Source organism: Rhipicephalus microplus, chromosome 8 (assembly GCF_043290135.1).
Source record: "Rhipicephalus microplus isolate Deutch F79 chromosome 8, USDA_Rmic, whole genome shotgun sequence".
Lineage (NCBI taxonomy): Eukaryota > Metazoa > Arthropoda > Arachnida > Ixodida > Ixodidae > Rhipicephalus > Rhipicephalus microplus.
Window position 1 is genome coordinate 15,030,034 of NC_134707.1, and position 18,221 is coordinate 15,048,254.

Consider the following 18,221-nt stretch of genomic DNA (forward strand, 5'->3'; position numbering starts at 1 on the left):
TTGTCTCCGAGCTATTCATCGCAGGAGCACCTCAGACAGAAAATTTGTGAGAAGGAGTGCTTTTTGGACCTAGATTTTGACATGGGAGACTGTCTATCTTGGCAGACAAGGGGTTTCGAATTGATGACCTTGTCGAGGAGATTGTGCAGACCTGAATGTTCTACTCTTCCTGCATCGTGACAGATTTACTGTTGATGAGACCCAAATGACCCAGGAGATTGCTGCCCTCCGGATCCATGTTGAAACAAGAATTCATAGGATTAAGTACTATCATGTATTTGATCGCCGCCATTACAGTTTTATTGGTACCATTGCAGGCTAACCAAATATGAACGATCTGCGCCATCTTGAGCAACTTTCAGTGACCTGTAATGCAAGATACTGAATCCAGTCAGGTTCGTTGCAGTTGTATTGCATGTTGAGCACTGTTTCATTTGGTACGAACGCCACAGACCCTAAGCAAATAAAATATGCTGCTTGAAGGATATAAGCCTGAAAGCCCACTGACCAATCTTGTTGAATGTGGGGCCGTATACTGAGATGATTAATTTCAGCAGAACAGCATCGATTTGAGCTATGTCGTGTTTGACATGTTCAATAACAAGGTACTGCCAACAGAATCATAAAGTGTACTGAACGTTCCATAACACAGCACTCTGTGTTCCCAGTCATTTTGCATCCTTGTTGTTTTCGTGCTATTAGCCTTCAAACATGCTGGACCAACATGTTTACTATACATGATATAAATTGTCACTTTATAATTTTTTTGCATCATAATGCATTATATTACATGTCTGTATGCATGTAAATACCGAGTCTGTATGTCTGCTAACGTGTTTAATGTGTCGATTTATTTGCTTGGATTTTTATAGATGACGAAATTGTACACAACGATGGACGAGGTAAGCATTGTTTTAATTTTACACCAATAGCCACTTTGTATAATGTAACATCATTTTAGGACTACAGTTTCTTGGCATAACTTGTTTGAATATTTAATGCATTATCAGCCCATTAGTTTACATATGCGAAATACCTAGAAGTAGGTATAAGTTGCTGCTAAGGCAGTGTGCCCGAACAAATGAACTTGCATCATGTAGAGCGGATTAATTGCTTATTCAGTAGGTCTGTTCTATTGTCCCCTTCAACTATTTCCATGCACCAGAAACAGCGCGATTCATACTCAATTTCCCAGAGAGATTGATAACTTGTGCGTTGTGTTTTGAATATAAGTGCTTTGCGGGTGGGAAGGTGGGCAGCCCAGGTAGAGGTTTGAGATATAGCCTACCTCCCTCTCTTCATACTCCCTTTGGCACCGCACCTGGCCTCAGAATATGTATCTTCGTGAATCATTTAGAGTTCCTGATATGTCTATGGGCAAATAATGATTTCATTGTGGGATCTGCATGCATAACTGGGTCAATATGTTTGACTGACACAGCCTTTATGGTACACTTTCCACATAAGCACTAGGACTGAGTTGTAATTGGTACCAGTTGCTAATTGGAACCAGTTGCAACTGAAATCAACTGGGACCAGTTAGTTCCCAACTGAAACCAGTTAAGTTGAACTGGTACCAGTTTCTAACTGGAACCAGTTGCAACTGGAGTCAACTGTGACCAGTTAGTTCCCAACTGGGACCAGCTGATACCAGTTAATACCAATTGAAACCAGTTTGATTCCCAGTTACACATTGTCACCTGGGATAGCTGTTTTATCTGATAACGTCAGATCAGTTTGATAAGGAGGCATTTTTTTCATACTGTCTTTTTGTCATTGTTTGACCATTGGAAAGTTTGGTGTAATCACATGTCACGTTTTGCTTGTTCAGGTTCTTGCTAAGGAAATGGAATCCGGCTCGACAAACGCTGTCAGAGAGGCCCTCGGAGATGCTAACTTTGTAAGATTGCTTGTGTGTTGATGAGGTTAAATTCGGATCTGCTTGTATCCAGATCCCCAATTGAATGTACCTTAGCCATTCAAGAGTTTGACACGTGCCTTCCTTGTTCTTCAATGGTTGCATGATTGTCACTCTAACAGCACCCTCTGCAAAAAGGCATGATATCATTTTTTATAACATTGAATGAAGTATCAACGAAACCAAAGAGTGCTGACCAAGATGAAAAGGTTTAAAAATTAAAAATTTACGTGTCAAGTACAATTGCATAAATGTCAGTTTTTAATGTTTTTAATGTTTTCAACCTTTTTGCCTTGGTCAGGCCTTTTTCATTTTGTTTGTACTTCATGCTTTTTCCCGGGCAGACAATGTTTCGTCAAACCATAAACTTTATTATTGTGAACCTTTTTTCAAATTTTAATACAAGCAATACTACTCTGAAGGGTGCTTACGGCTCAACTGTAAGCACTATTTAGAGGCTTACAGTTGAGCACACAAAGCATGACCTACACTAACAGAGATGTGTCACTGCAAAGAGTCCCTGCAAACAGTGCTGCTTGAAACATACAGAGAGTTGAACACAAGTTAACCTATGTTTTCAAGAATTACTCGCTTTCAAAAATTGATGTTCTATTGCTAATTAAGTGTTCCTTTTTACAATGGCACAGACTACACATTTATGTTGTATATTACAAGCACACAATGCTCTAGTGTTCACTAACAGTGATTTCGGGCAACTAATTGCTGCAAATGCTTACTGCAAATAGTGTCTACTTTGGAGCGTGTGTAAATTGACGCAAGTCTATTGTACTCCCATGCAGGAGATGTTCCTCGACATATTTTCGTACCTTGAAGGACCAAGGTTGAGGGATAAGGTCTCCCACGGTGAAGTGGACCTCAAGACAGTCAGCCAGAATCTAGTTCATCATGTCTTGCATCTGACGGCACTTACATGCAGTACTGAGCAACTTTCAGGTGGAGATATGGAGGTGCGTGGATTAGCCTGACTCCCATGAAGTTCATCTCTCTATCTGGCTATATACATGCATAAATACATGCATACATATACATGCGTATGTGCATGTATGTGTGTGTGTGTACGAGTGTGCTTACGTACGCCAAAGCTATCTGCTTGAACTGGGGACCACTAGTAAACTAATATGGCAACCTACATTTTTGTTTAAAATATTTTGTGCCATATGTTTATTTATTTATGTCAATACCTTCAATGCCAAAAGGCACTCGCAGAAGGATATGGTAGCTAAAATAAACTATGTACGTTTGTTCAGCGGCTAGTTCGAACAATACTTTTTTACTGCAGATTTAAATGCAGGAACACTTGGATTGGTGATGATGTAAATGAGCAGGTGGTCCTGTGGTGGCCTGACAATCTCACAGCAGCGGCCAGACACCCTTTTCCATCTTTTTTAGATGCGAAGCATCTCTCTCTCGAGCCTATGTCCCGCGACTTCGGCAGCATCCACACTCACACTATGCATGTGCAGCTCTCCTCCTTCCCTTTCTCCAATTGCTGCGCGTTGCTCTTCTTTCCTACCACCTGCTTGCGCTCGCTCAACCCTCTCTCTCCTCTAGTGGTTCTTCCCAGCGGCATTAACACTCTCATTGCTCATGCATGTCGCCTCCCCTTTCTCCTCTCCTATAACCCCTTCTCTCTCTCGCCTTGCAATGCCTATACAGGGGGCGTATGCCAACCTACGCTCGCTCACCCCCTTTCCTCGATAGCCATTCCTCCCCGCGGTGTTTACTCTGCCATCGCGCATGCGCGACCCCTCTCTCCCTCTTTTTCCTCTCCTATGCTACCCCTCTCTCCCCTCACAACGTCAACGCAGGCATGCAGCGTCTGCTAGTGATCTTTCTTGATTTCAAAAAAAAAAAAAAACAGCTGTTCGTGCTGTGCATCCGTTTACTAGCCATCCCATATATATAAGCACTAGATCTTGACCTCCGAGGTATACTGCCAGTTAGTTCATTTTCTTCTGCGAATTGTCGAACAAAGAAAATTCGCAGCGTGCAGGTTGACTAAAAGCGGACTGTGAATCTCTGTGTCCCTTCAGAGTCTTCTGTGTCTCACTGCCCATTAGCAGCAATTGGTATGTTGCAAACACCAGTAGCAAACACCAGTCCGTCACTGTGTGCTTTGTGCAAATTCAGGTTTCTCTCCTGCGCAACGCCGCGATGAGCGCTAGTGTCAACGTTGCTTCAAATGTAAGCATTAGGGCTCGCTGCTTTGCATCTACACATGGTTCTCTTTAGCGGGAGATGGAGTAATTTTTTTTTTCAGTGAAATCTGATTGCGTTGTGTGTGAGGGTGCACGATTGAGCCGTAGTGGCTGTAGAGTAACAAAAATAATGTCATTTGCTGTTTGTCCTTCTAGGAATGCTCTATATATATACTTGCTTCTGTGTGCTGATTTTCAGCCACGTTCGCCTCCTGCACAACAGTTTCATTCTTTGCCTGTCTTTGTTGTAAAAAAATTCGAAAAAAGCTAGTACAACAATACCGGACATCAATTTAGTACGAGCAGACAAATAAGATGGCTCGTTAATAAGTTCATTCTTAAGGAGTGCATTTAGAAAAATCTTGGGAAATAATGATAAACAAGACACTTTTCGGTTGAGCGGAAGATTAGGATGTTGCAGAGTACGTTGCACGGATGACTCACCAAAACAGTGGTAATAACTGCATAAAAACACTACAGTTTTACACTGTTTCTGATTAGTTAATAAAGACTTCTGTAGTTCATTCCCACAAAACACCTGCTTGGTCAAGCTTAGACTTTACAGGAGTTTTATGTGATGTTAATTAAAGAGATTATGGTGCCTTTGAATGTTATAGTGTAAGTAAATTAACATGCAGTTAGCATTACTATACTATGTAGTTGATATGGGTTTGTCAAGAAAAATTAGCTTTTGTGTGAACAACAAGATAGTTAGATTTGAAGTCACTGTATAGGGTATTTCACTGATTTGCTTGCTCTAAAATATTTTTTCAGATATTGTTTTTTTTTTCAGCCACATATCCCAGTTATTAAGTTGCCATCTTGCTGCTGTGCCACTTTTAAAATAAACAATTGAAGAGCCTTCGTTGCGTGAACATCAATGTATACAGCATGAAGTTTTCATTTTGACTTTAGCTGTAGGTGGGGGGCAACTTTGATTGATTGATATGTGGGGCTTAACGTCCCAAAACCACCATATGATTATGAGAGACGCCGTAGTAGAGGGCTCCAGACATTTCGACCACCTGGGGTTCTTTAACGTGCACCCAAATATGAGCTCACGGGCCTACAACATTTCCACCTCTATTGGAAATGCAGCCGCCGCAGCCGGGATTCGATCCCGCGACCTGCGGATCAGCAGCCGAGTACCTTGGCCACTAAACCACCGCGGCGGGGCAGGGGAGGCAATTTTAATGGGATCATTTCAAGAATGCACTTCTATGAAGAATGACGTTAAATAACCTTTGTTGGTCAAAATCATTTCAAAACCAATTGAGTCAATTTGTAAATCAGTAAGTTTTATGAATCAAGAAATGTAACTTCTCTGGTTAGGGCTTGAATGCCAGCAATGTATGTGTATTCAAACCTCGATATAATAAACCCTGATATAACAAAATATTGGTTGTAACGAAGTAAATGTAGTATAATTTAGCAATATTTATAGTGTTAGGAATATACCATTACAACAAATTTTTGAATATAACAAACTTATTTTCATGTGAAGTGCAACTTTGTTATAATGAGGTTTGAGTGTATTCTCTCAAAGTACAAACAAACAATTAAGCAAAATGTCAAGTCTGAGCAGTGCAACTGTGTCTTATATTTTCAGAGTGGCTACGCTAAAGCATTGAGGAAAGCGTCACAAAGCTATCGGGCTCATTTTCACCCTACTCAGCTTCTGTGGAAACAGGTGCTGTCATAGCATGTTCTGATCTCGCTACATTTTGTAAAGCACGTTATGATGGTGCTACAGTTTTATACAATTATTTAGCAATATTTGTGAACGATACCATGCTATGTTCATGCGTCCTGCCACACTTGTCGTACTTATCATCACAGTATTAAGCCAGCTGTCATGCCTCCGCTTTTGGATTGTTATTACACGCAAGGCTTGTGTGAATACTCGATAACATTGCATATTTGAATGAGTAATACAGTATTGTAATTTGCTTTGATTTGAATTTAAATTGTTCAAAATTTCGAACCATTCAAAATGAATGAATACGTGTATATTAATCTGAATGTAATCTTTTTGGAAAGGTGGTTTCACTGCACTAAAGGATTGCTATACTGTGAGTAGACCCATCAAGGCAAAACCTGCACTGTTCAAAGCCCCACTTCAAAGTTCAATGAACGGATTACCCTGACGTCGACTCAACATTTTCTAAATGCGGAGCATTTCATAGTCGCACCTAGTCGCCAATCCGGCATTGGCGGTACCATTCACACCCCCAGTGCGCATGCTCGTGTCTCGTGCCAACTGTTGCTCCCCCTCCCCCTTTCTCGCCTCGCCAGGCAGCCGCAGGCAGCATCTCCTTGTAATTCTGCTGTATGCTAGAATTTCGTAATAAGCATTCTTCCAAACACGTCACAAAAGTAAACCTAATTGAAATGTGCATTGACTTCAGTTTGTGTTTTTGATGAAAACGAGAGAAGGAAGGAACGCATATAACTAAACAAGCTTGTGTACACCCCGTCTCCTCCCGAAAAACTACACTAGATATCATTAGCGATGTGTCTCTGAATGAACCTGTTGAAATTTATAATCGACAGATACAGAAGGCCACCACCAAGTTGCACCACCTTGGGACATATCGACAATCTAGCGAAGCCGTAAATATAAACTGGAATGCTGATGAAATAGATACCTGTATGCGTCTTCTGGGCACGAAATGGAATGTACAATTGCCAAGACGATGGAGTTCAAGGTCTGCATTATTCAAGGCTCCGTCTTCTTTGAGTAATATGGTCAATTCTTCATTTTTCAGAATACAAAGCAGTGTCAGATTTTTTTTTTTTTTTTTTGCAGTCATGAAATCCTGGCACATAGTTTAACACCAATGTGAAAAACAGTGAGCCAGTTCAGATTGATAAATTTATCTCTGGAAAATGTAATGTTGTTAACTTCCCTATCATAGCATTCTTAATAGAGGAAAAAATCTAGGTCGAAGTCCCGTTTGTAAATTTTGTAAATCAACGGCTGGGTGTTATAGATTTCGAGCTTCATTTTTCATATTTGGATAATGTCGGCCCGATTAAATTTTTGAAGCTTAGTATGTCAACTATATGGCACCCCAAAAGGACAATGCACTTCATCTTTGCTCATTAGGAACGATGTGGTTCCTTGTAGATGCCATCAATATCTGTGACATCATGATTATTGCTTAGTAACTTCAACACAGCACTACCAGTAATTTCTTTTTAGCCGTTTTATTAGTTACCAAGCTTCTTCTTGTGGAAAGCATGTTTAGTATTGTAAAGGCATGGCTTATTGCTGAGAGAAAAATCAGTTTACTTTTAGCATCCTTTTATATTCTCTACTGCTCAATATTTAAAGCATGTGTAGTTTCATAAGAACCATGTTCACATCAACATCATAATACGAATTTCATTTAGATGAAATTGAAGAAACTTTAGTAGAACTGATCACTTTTGAAAACCCCGCTAGCATTGAGTTCATGTGTTTTAGAATATAATTATTATTTCTCACTTGTGCGAGATTATCGCATCATCATACTGTTCTTCCTTCTCGCAAACATACTAGTTTCTCAAAAAGTATTTATTATATGTGTATCCCATTATTCTGCATTTACCTCCATATAGCCTTTGTTTGTACCGCAAGTAGAAATTCGTACTTTGAAATATAGATTGCTACGCACAATAATTGAACTATCATGCCACATAATTTCTTAAAAAGTGAGGATAATCTTGTTCTGTGAAAGCAAGGTGCAAATTTCAGTTGAGGGATAATACTTGAGGGATAAGTTGAGCATAATACTTTTGATGACATTCAATCAGTTGACTGTTATAATGAACTTGCAACTCTAGATTTACTGCTCTAAGTCTCAGCACATCATGTTAGGGCACCTTTTTTAAGGGGTTTCTAGCATTCGGTTCAACCAGGTGTGTTGGATATACTAGAACATAGGTCCACAATGTTGAAAGTTGAAAGTTGAAAGTTGAAAGTTGAAAGTTGAAATTTATTTCACCACAACGATACACCGTGATTTACACAAACAAGAAACAATTGTGGCATGGAAAGTAGGAAAAAAGCTGCGCTATAGCAGCTTGACTAGCCCCACCTCCCATTTGTACAAGGCAACAGAAACAACGGCACACCAAGCTCCATACGGTGCTCACGTATGATTGAAAGAAAAAAGAAAATAACATTCTAGTGGTTGTTTATGAAGTACAGAATAGATGCACACTTGGGTGTTTACAAACAAACAATTTTTGGGAAAAAAGGCAACCAATATAAGACGCTATAACAGAAAGGGGTACACTTAAAATTTCATGCATTTACAAGTACTGGGTGTAATTTTTCTGGGTTTATAGCTCCTTACACAAACAGGTTTAATATATCACTACTTGAAAGGAGACGCAATTGCTGTTCTGTGAGCTTGAACTTATTTAGTACGTCACACATATTTCACAACCTTACCAGCAAATTTGATGTCTGTTGTACTGTGATAGGTTTCGCGTGCATGGCTGTGTAATGTTGAATGCCGCCTGGATGGTTGCATTTGAGCATTGTTTCTGTGAACACTGGAAATAACAAGGAGCACAATATTTCAGTCTTCTTGCAGATATGGAGCTGCTTAGATTGTCCGTGGTCAACACCGTCCCTAAAACTGTGTTCAGGCCCAGGAAAGAACTCACAGTTGTGACGCTGTTAAGACGGATATGTGACGAAATTTGTGTCACCTTGGACCAACTGAATCGCACATTGGCGTTGAGGACCAAGGTCTTCAACATGCGTGTGTTGCGGTCACGCCAGCGAGAAAACTTCACGAGGCTTCTGAATAGGCACGTTAAATACAGTGTTGTCAGTGCCAAAATCATCACCTAGTTGTTATAATCCCCGCGTCTTAATTACCCAGTCATCTGCTGTTTCTGCATCACACCAGCCACTTCCCTCTTGTGTCCGTAGATTCCTCAGTATCATCACACTCATCCCGTTCTCTGCCAACCTTCGATACATTTCCTGTTTTTTAGTGCCCATTCTATTACTCTAATTGGTCGTAAGTCATTGCCTCAATCTGGATTACTCAACCTGTTAAGTAAGTGGTCAGTGGTAGATTAGTTAGAATGGAGGTTGCCAGTTCATGCTGCACAGCTTTAACTAAGCACAGTAGAAAAATAAACTTCATTGCAGAAATAAAACCTTGTGCAGGCTTACTACTTTTTCAAGTGAAACTTTTTATGAGCTGCAGCCACCTTGCATTGTTGCCTCAATATGAATACACAACTATTGTCATTGCCTGTGGCAACTGTCGCACTGTTGAGCACGTGGGAGAAAGTCATCACCCCATTTACGGAGAAGGAAAAGTTAGGAGAAAGCATTGTGCAGTGCGATAGCAAAAAGAAAAAAAAAAGCATTAGGTCATGCATCAAGCTTTGCTTGTCCCCCCCCAACTAGCCATTAGGGATGGTCTCCTGTATTGGGGAGCAAGCCATTCAAAATCCCAGAAACCTTCCCTGTAAATTCAGGAGACCTTCTCTGTCTCCTGAATTTTTTCATTCGCATCTATATTGCAAAATTTCCTCATAGTACTATGTAGCTCGAAAAAACAATCACCTGAATACAAGAACAAGTATGTGCCTAGACACTCATTGCGAACTTACCAGTAGTGTTACCTAGTTTCAGCGGTGTTTTCCTTTTGGATTTCATTAAAAACAATGTACACCCAAATGTCGACAACGAACACAGATACTATAACAAATTATCAGTTGCTACGAAGTAAGTGATTAATAGCTTTTTCAAAGATACAGGGTTGCAAATATTTGTTTATAACGAATTTGGAGATATATCAAAGTATTTCATGGCTGAGGTGACTTTGTTATGATGACGTTTGAATGTTTGAACTTGGCACCTACAGTGACCTCTTATAAATAGAAATATTCTAAATAGAACAGTTGCTTAACCCCTCAATCATTTTGGACGAGCCCGACTCGTCCTTGAAGAACTGTGCCCAAACCATTTTGAGCGAATGTGGGTCGTCTGGTTGAAATAATAGCCCCCATGAGTGCTGAACAAGACTCGTTAGTTCACCAGGCTTCTTTGTGTGTGGCTTCACAGATGGCAGCATTTGCTTGCCTATTTTTTTATTTTAACATGCCATTTCACATTTTTTACTAGTGTTAAGAATTGTTTGTTCAGTGAAGGCAATGTGTGACATTTATCATGCATTGTCGCAACAAAAAAGCCTGTCATCATGCAGCTGTTCAGGTGCTAATTATTCAAATACAGAGGCTTTCTTCAATGACTTGACATGTTATATTCGCCAGTTACTGGACAGTAACACAATTTCACAAATAGAGAAAGACATTAATAGGCCATGGGACAGTAACCTTTGTTACAGTAATACGAGTTGTTTTATGTTTGCTTCAATTTTTAAGTCAGTCGAAACATGCTTTTTAGAAACGATTTGATATCAATGCTTAAAAAAAGTAAACATCTTTATACAAAAATTCTCCCCAGAAATAAAGTGTTTGAGAGGTTAAATAGAACTCCCCATTGTACGATTGGTTTTATTTTTGAAATCTGCACCCCTGTTCACCTCTTCATAAATAGAATGCCTGTTTAATGAAACACTTTTTTGGGGTCCCTTCAGACACTGTTTAACAGGAGTCTGCTGTATACCAGCTAACCCTGCTTGCTTTCTGTCGATGCTAACGCTTACTTACATGGTTCTTTGTGTTTTGACCATCATCTCCGATTAAGCTGCACATCGCACGTCTGTTTGTGTTACTGTGTGGATTGTCGTAGCAATTGCCGCTTTTTTTCTTTTTTCCTCGGCAGTGTACCCAAGCTGTATGATGGAATTTCCTTAACTCTCTGGATAATGTTCTGCTGTATTGTGCGAGTGAATGACACTGAGCTACTCGATGAAACACAGCTGGATAAACTGCTAAGGTAGGCTCCAGTATTTCAAGCTGGACTGGTTGATCTTTGTGAAGTGTTAGAACAGCGAAGAGTTTCGGTATTTTAATTAAGTGCTCTGTGAAGTGCTCTTCACCTGAATCAACTCGCAGGGGTATAAAGAATGCATTCAGCAACATTAATTCAACTTAAGGTTACGACCTTAACGAACACTAGCCGATAATAAAGTCAAGGAAGATATAGGGATCGTTGATTGTACTATTCTTTATGTGACATCTGAAAGTCACAGATTCAGTCCAAGCCAGCAGTAAGTGGGCCTATCATCTACTTTATTTCCTTCACATCTGTATGGCAATTATCACAATATGCTTAACATAGTTCAAATAATATTCCTGATAGTTTCTATGTGCTCGTTATCTGGTGCTTTTCATTAAGATTGTGTCAAAGAAACGAACCCTCAAAAATTTCAATCATTCATCATACTGAATCATGTGAGAGCATTGCTCTAACATTAAAATAGAACATTACCTTAGTATCGTCCCTATACATTGGCACAATGTTGCTGAACATTGGTGGGCAACATCTGACAACATTGAGAAACCGTTCCATCAATAACCCCTGCTAGGATGGGGCACACCTGTAGATAGGCAGGTGCGTTCTACCTAAGACAGCACAAGGTATTGCTCAAAATTCGCAACTTAACCGTGCTTTAGCTAAGGAACTCGTGCCTCTGCATTGCTAGTGCACCTTCTAAAACATACTTGTTCAGAGCAACTATTGTAGCGGCAGTCATGTATTCCTGTCAACTTGCATTGAAAATAGCAGACGGTTTCAGTGATCTTAAAAAGTTTTCTATTAATAGGCTCTGATATATTCTTTTGGTTTTCTATACACTCAGCATTTATCAAAACTTCAAACATTGTTAACATTATATCAAACAATTAAATGCAAATCGAATTTCAGGGATAATATCTAATACGTGGTTATTTGTTACAATCTTGGATGCTTGCTGCTAAGGAGCCATATATATCTGCGATATTTTGATAACCTCCTTTGACCTTTTTTTCAGGCTGCTAAAAGCACTGATGAAGTTTGTTGAAAACTTGCACTCTCAGACGTCTCCCACCCAAAATCGCTGGGACGAGTCCTGCAAGTCCTGCAAGGATTGTGTTGTGATGCTTCTGCGTCACTTGAACAGGGACTCGACGACACTTTACTCTTCAATGAGTGACCTTGTGTTGTGACATAGCACCTGCGACATCGGAACTGCAAATATGTGCTTGTGTGTCCCGGGGGTTCTGCAAGTTTTGGCATGTGCAAGAACTGCGCAAGTAAGAGATCGCCAACCACATCTGGTTAGTGTCTGCACACAAGTAGCCTTCAGGCTTTATGGACACTCTGTAAGCCAGTGTATCGTAACATTTTAATGTTCTGAACTACTCAGAATGAAGCCTTATATTTATGTTGTCTTCTGCTCAGCCTTCATAACGTTTGATAAAAGGTATACAGCACTCATGTATGTAATAATGCCATTTGGGTCGCATCATTTGGGATCCTAGTCAAGCAGATGTGCTAGTCTACTGTGAGTCCGCCAAAAAGTGCAGTGTTCATTCACTTTTTTTTTCTTATTACTGTCATCCTGCCACTGTTATGCCCAACAAGTCATGCCCTTTCGAAATAAAAGAAAAAGTTGTAGCCCTGCTTTGGCTGACGAGTCTAGTAAACATTCAGTTGTCTGTTTCAGAACATATACTATAACACATCAGAGTTGTCAGATGCTGCCGAGCTAACACGCAAATAATTGTCACAAAAGAATTAAGCCCCCCGAAAGTTGCGTGACTTTCGCCAAAGAGCCCGAAAGAAGTGGAAATAATTAAATTTCCCGTTATTCAAAATGTTTTATTGCGATAGAGATTATACACTCTCAGCAAAACTTTGCCGTCGCCGTCATGTTCCGGATATGTGCATACAATAAAAAATCCACAAAGAAAAATGTCAAATGAAAGGAATTTTCAATGTACGCCACTGGGATGCTACACGTGACCCTGCTGCGATAGACAGCTGCGCCACCTACCGCTCTCTCTCTGGAATGCTAACAGGGAGCATTTACCATTGGATGTACACACATCTCGAGGCGCGTTTGGCGTGTTCGGTACCGCGCTCGAGATGGTGTGAAGGGCCCGCTTTGAAGCAACGCTCCTAATTTCAACTCGTCTGAAACGCGCACTAAGGGAAGTATCCCATATCTACTCCCGTTCATGATGCGAAAGCAGCGGAACACATCGCAAGCAATGCTTTGAGCGCCACAGAAGGCGCAGAGGGGTCACCGCACGCGCCGCAGTGTTCAACACGAGGTGCTGGCATAGTCAACACTTGCAGCGTGCTGATGAAACGCGTAGTAGCAAAGTGGTATAGGTGTTCTCTAGGCTCTGGCAACTCTCACAGTGGTTCGCACTAGAGAAGCCAGCGTTGCGGTCGTTTTGACGCCACAGATAGGATGGGTAGTGCGGTGTTCTAGCAGACACTGTCAACCCGGCATCCTATGAGTGACACCATCACGTAGGTGGCGCCACGGTATGTCCTCCAGGCCAATATCTTCCTCACCGGAAGCCTGGGAGAGGTCCTTAAGGAGCCCGAATTCGCATATACAGGCCAAGCTGGCGGACTGGTCTGCTAGTGTTGCGGCCCCTTGGGACCCAACATAGCCCCCGTCAAACATGGTTTCCCCCATTTCCCAGCCCCTTTCTGAATAATAAAGTTCATTCCTCCTCCTCCTCCGACTTATGGGTTCTTTTCGAGCATCATGCGTGTCTAAGCAGCTTAAAGCGAGTTCTTTGTGACAGTTGATATCGCGCTTGTCCTGTGTAGTGGTGCGACAAGACTTTGAAGTTCCATCGTGGGAGACCTGAGCCCGGGTAGCCTAGAAGACTACAAGACAGTCTAATGAAGTTACAGCTAACCAAAAGGGGTGTTTACAACCCGCGTTCACAAGATTCGTAGGTGAGCATCGTAACTACTCGGCTATCCAGGCACGCTAGCAGAGGCCTTTGTCCTGCAGTGGACGTAGCCAGGATTATGATGATGATATATAGGTCGCTCAGCTGTGCGCTTCCTCCAGGCCTTGGCACCGCTATCGCGAAGCCGGTTTAGTTTTTTTTTTTAATTGATATTTCCGGGAAAACAAGCCCACCGCGTCCGTCGCGATTTTGTACATCCACGTTCGTCAGCCACGTGTTGCTCTTTTTTTTTTTAAGTGCCGGCGGATATACGTTTTGCAGCAGTAGCTGTTGACAGAGGCAAAATACAGATAGCTATGTGAAGCAGCGACGTGCAAGATAATTATGGAAAAAAAATAAGAGAAAAAAGCGCCCGCCGCTTGTCTTGCAAAAGCTGACTGCGCCTGTCTCGCGTGTATCACTCAGCGTTCACATACTCGATTCAGCAATACTGAATCATGTGTCACGTGCAAATGAATAAAAGGAGGCGGCACTCGATGGTGTTGCACTGCCGCCCACTAAAATACATTTGAGCATCGTGTTATGCCGTATCGGAATATAAAACGGCTTCGCGTAGAACTCGGGTCGCAGTCCGCACAGAGCAACCACGCCAACTATATAACACGCCTGTCGAAACCATCGTATAAACGAAGTACTAAAAGTTTCTACTAAATGTAGTAGTAGTAGTAGTAGTAGTAGTAGTAGTAGTAGTAGTAGCCACCTCCCCGGCCGGACTAGAGGAGCAGCACGCGCGCACTCTTTTGAATTGAGAAGGAAATTATAAATAAAAATATAGTTGTTTCTGATTAAATAACCTACAGAGACGAGTATCGGTGACTTAATCTCCCATAAAATTTGCCTTGAATTTGATGCTCACTAAACAAAACTAGTAACAGAAGGACGCACTTTGAGGAATACCTGACCAGAAACGGGTGTCACGTTAAACTAGCTGCAAGTGAACTCCTCGATTTTAGCGAGATTTGGCGAGGGTTGGACCGCAGTGCCATGAACTAGCGGTGGTTAAAGCTGGGAACTAGACACGAAGCGCAGGCCGTAAGAGAGTCAGACGCACGGACGGACGGACAGACGCACGCACGGATAGACGCACGCACAGACGGACGCATGAATGACGGATGGACGGACACACAGAAAGACGTACAGACGGATGGATCCAAGGACAGGCGGACGGAAGTACGGGCGCAGGGACGGATAGACGCATGGACGGACGAAAACAAAAACGAACGCACAGGCAGAAGCATGGACGGACTGACGGATGCTTCGCCCACTCATCATCATGCGCTCCGTGGATATGCTGTAATTTTTTTGACAACCATTGTCAACAGTATATTCTACTTGCATTTGATTAGTGAGAATTGGGGCTTGAGTTTCATGTTGGGTTCAAGCCAATTGAACGCTGCACTTAACATCCACCACGTACGTACACGGAGTCGAATTGTTCAGTGTTTTTAAGAGCTAGTAGAAGAGCTATTCTACTCTATTGTGAATAGCGAGGATTGGTGCTTGAGACTTACGTTAAACACAAGCCAAACACTGCATAGAACGTCTGCACGAAGTCTAATTCGACAGTTAAGGTCGATCGTACGCCTCAGTTCACTGTAGTAAGTGCTAAGAACCTGATTCATCTTCAACCACTATGGAACAACTAGTTCACTTCCTTCCGATTAGCGAGTATTGGTGTAATAGCTTCACGTCGAGCTGCGCCAAACGCTGCACAGAACATCTGCACAAAGCGATTCGTCAGTCAGGCCAATCGTATACAGCAGTTCACGACGACCAGTTACGACAATAAATGAGTTCGTATCTTTGTTCGAAATTGTGTGTCACCTCTGTGTTTGTGCTGGCCATTCATATTCCAAGTTAAATGGCTTGGAATTTTATTAATATTCTCGGAACCAATAAGCTTATCATGCGCGTCGCCATTTGGCCCCTCCACGGTCATCGGCCTATAGTCCTGGTCTTTTGCGCTGCAGGGTGCACATATGCAACTTTTGCGGCAGCAGCATTTAACATATAAAAAAATACAAATAACTCAGTGTAGCGGTGACGTCAGAGATAAATACGGTATACAAAGTGAGAGAAAGAGAAAACGCACGCTGCCACCATAACGTGCGTTGCCCCTGAAATCAGCATTTTCCTTACGCGCCATATCCGTTTCAACCGAGTATAGTAACAATTGGGGCACCTTTACGTGTTTCCTGTAACTTACAAGTTTCCTGCAGATGCCCCCAACTCTGGACAAATTTTATTGGAAATGAAGTCATTAAGACTGCCGATTTATCAGTAGATCTACTGATCTTTAAAACTTTCTGCTGATTGAGTGATAAAACGTCCAAATCCACTGACTGTTTTCTACAGAAACATTCGCAAAAGCAGCCACTTTTCCAGTGTCGAGTTTGATTTGGTTTGGTGACGGACAACGAAAAAAGAGAAATCCATCAACTCGCTCGAGCGACATAGCAGTGAAACTGCTAGGAATGCGTTAGTGAGTGTATTTTCCAAAGGACAGCTGAGAAAACTAAATAGCAGAAATAGTTTGTTCCCGAGTGTTTCTGCCTGTTATTTTTGTAATTTATACCTTTTGCTCTGTAAGCCTAAAAGCGTAATTCGAAGGCTACCTTCACTGGAATGTATAGGGTTGAACAAGCACTAAATAAGCCTACAAAATAAACGAGCCTGTTAGCCTGTGCTCGTGTGTGTGAAGTACTTTCGCAGAAAAGCCACTGAAGTTTTTGGAATCGCATTGTCATTTCGCAAGAATTGTACTGCCCATCTGTGAGCAAATGAAGCTTGCAAACAAGCAGCCTTCAACCACAGCTAGACTAACCGAACAAATCATTTCTTTTCATACTACATTCCCCTGCTTTCCCTCTCTGCCACTTGTCTCTTTGCAAAATTAATAAAACTTGCCCATAGGTGTGACTCTCAGGCATTGCTATTTGAATAGCATTTATGGCTAAGAGGCATTGCCCTTGAATGTGGAGAGTGAATGACAGAGGGAAAAAATCATTCTGTGCACGGAAGCACATTAAAAAACATTGCAGCGTGACGGGGAGATAAGCTACGTGGTATATACTTCCAAGAAAAAAAGCGCGCAAAGACTTGAAATAAAGAATCGGCAAAGAATATATTATATTGTATTATTTCTTGTTGTTGAACGTCCCGAAACCACGACATGGTTACAAGAGGCGCCATGGTGGCAGGCTTCACAATTACTTTACCACGTGCAGTTCCTTAACGTGCATTCAATCAAAGCACTCACAATGTAAAACACTCTTGTTAGTGCAGATACCGAGAGCGGGGAAAGATGTGCAAAATCATCTAGTCCCCGCTTGATTTTCATTGTGTACTTCTAAGATCATCTTTCAAGAAGAAGACCTGTTGGGGCCTCCCCTTGCTCACCATGCACTTCCCATGAGCTGATCTCCCCTCGAAAAAATTCTGTGCCTGCCCCTACATGCAAATGACACTGTCAAACTCCCAATACCCCCGTCTTTTTCAGAAAGTGGCTCATTGTGTCTGCTTTGATGCCCGAAACACGAAGGTCTTAACGTGCTGTGCGTCATAAGAAACCTTTGTATATTTATTCAGTCTTGAATGGTGCTGGGTTCGCACCTTCGGGACACCAGCAATCTTGGAGTCATTATTTTCACTGCTTCATGAAAGCTATAGTACTCTATGGTATATACTACAAATACCGGAGCTGAATTTAAAATAAAAAAAAAACAAAGCGCAAGGACTAAAATTTAAAATCCTCTACTAGTATTTTACAGACATACCTGTTACCGTATTTTTATGTGTCATGGCAACACTAGGCCCAATAGTGTCAAGCCTGAAACCGGTCACGTAGGGAAAGGCGTTCCAGATCCACTAACGTCATCGTAGAAACTGCGTCGGAATGTAGCTTAACCAAAAATGTTTCTTCTTCCTCTTCTTCCCTACATGCCCGGTTTTAGTTTCATACGGAATGGATGAAGGCTGTCTGATGGGCGGACTGTTGCCTTGTTCATATTTATTGGACCGGCGACGAGCAGTGAATCTTACCATTGTGCCGCGTAGCTGTTTTAGATACGAAGCAGCTCTTTGACTAGCCAGTGTAACGCTGCCCCTCCGTCCGCACCACTCCCCTCACCGCAGGTGTTGGAGCGGTGCCAAGTAGCTAGCGCCCTCCTATCAGTGCAGGGTGA

The 18,221-nt window shown here is 41.8% G+C and overlaps 1 protein-coding gene across 4 annotated transcripts in view; it reads left to right on the top strand.

Moving 5' to 3' along the window:
• LOC119165213 (endoplasmic reticulum membrane-associated RNA degradation protein) overlaps positions 1-12,721 on the top strand; it is a 44,529-nt gene extending 31,808 nt beyond the window's left edge. For 2 of the 4 annotated variants that reach the window (XM_075871133.1, XM_075871132.1), the window contains exons 9-16: positions 873-902; positions 1,832-1,900; positions 2,719-2,886; positions 5,747-5,827; positions 6,691-6,845; positions 8,713-8,943; positions 10,940-11,053; positions 12,090-12,721. In XM_075871133.1, the coding sequence (XP_075727248.1) occupies positions 873-902; positions 1,832-1,900; positions 2,719-2,886; positions 5,747-5,827; positions 6,691-6,845; positions 8,713-8,943; positions 10,940-11,053; positions 12,090-12,264 (1,023 nt within the window). In that variant the 3' untranslated portion in view covers positions 12,265-12,721. Of the gene's footprint in view, positions 1-872; positions 903-1,831; positions 1,901-2,718; positions 2,887-5,746; positions 5,828-6,690; positions 6,878-8,712; positions 8,944-10,939; positions 11,054-12,089 lie in introns of those variants that run through there. The other 2 variants (XM_075871134.1, XM_075871135.1) reach the window with 2 other exon arrangements.
• Positions 12,722-18,221: the final 5,500 nt, after the last annotated feature.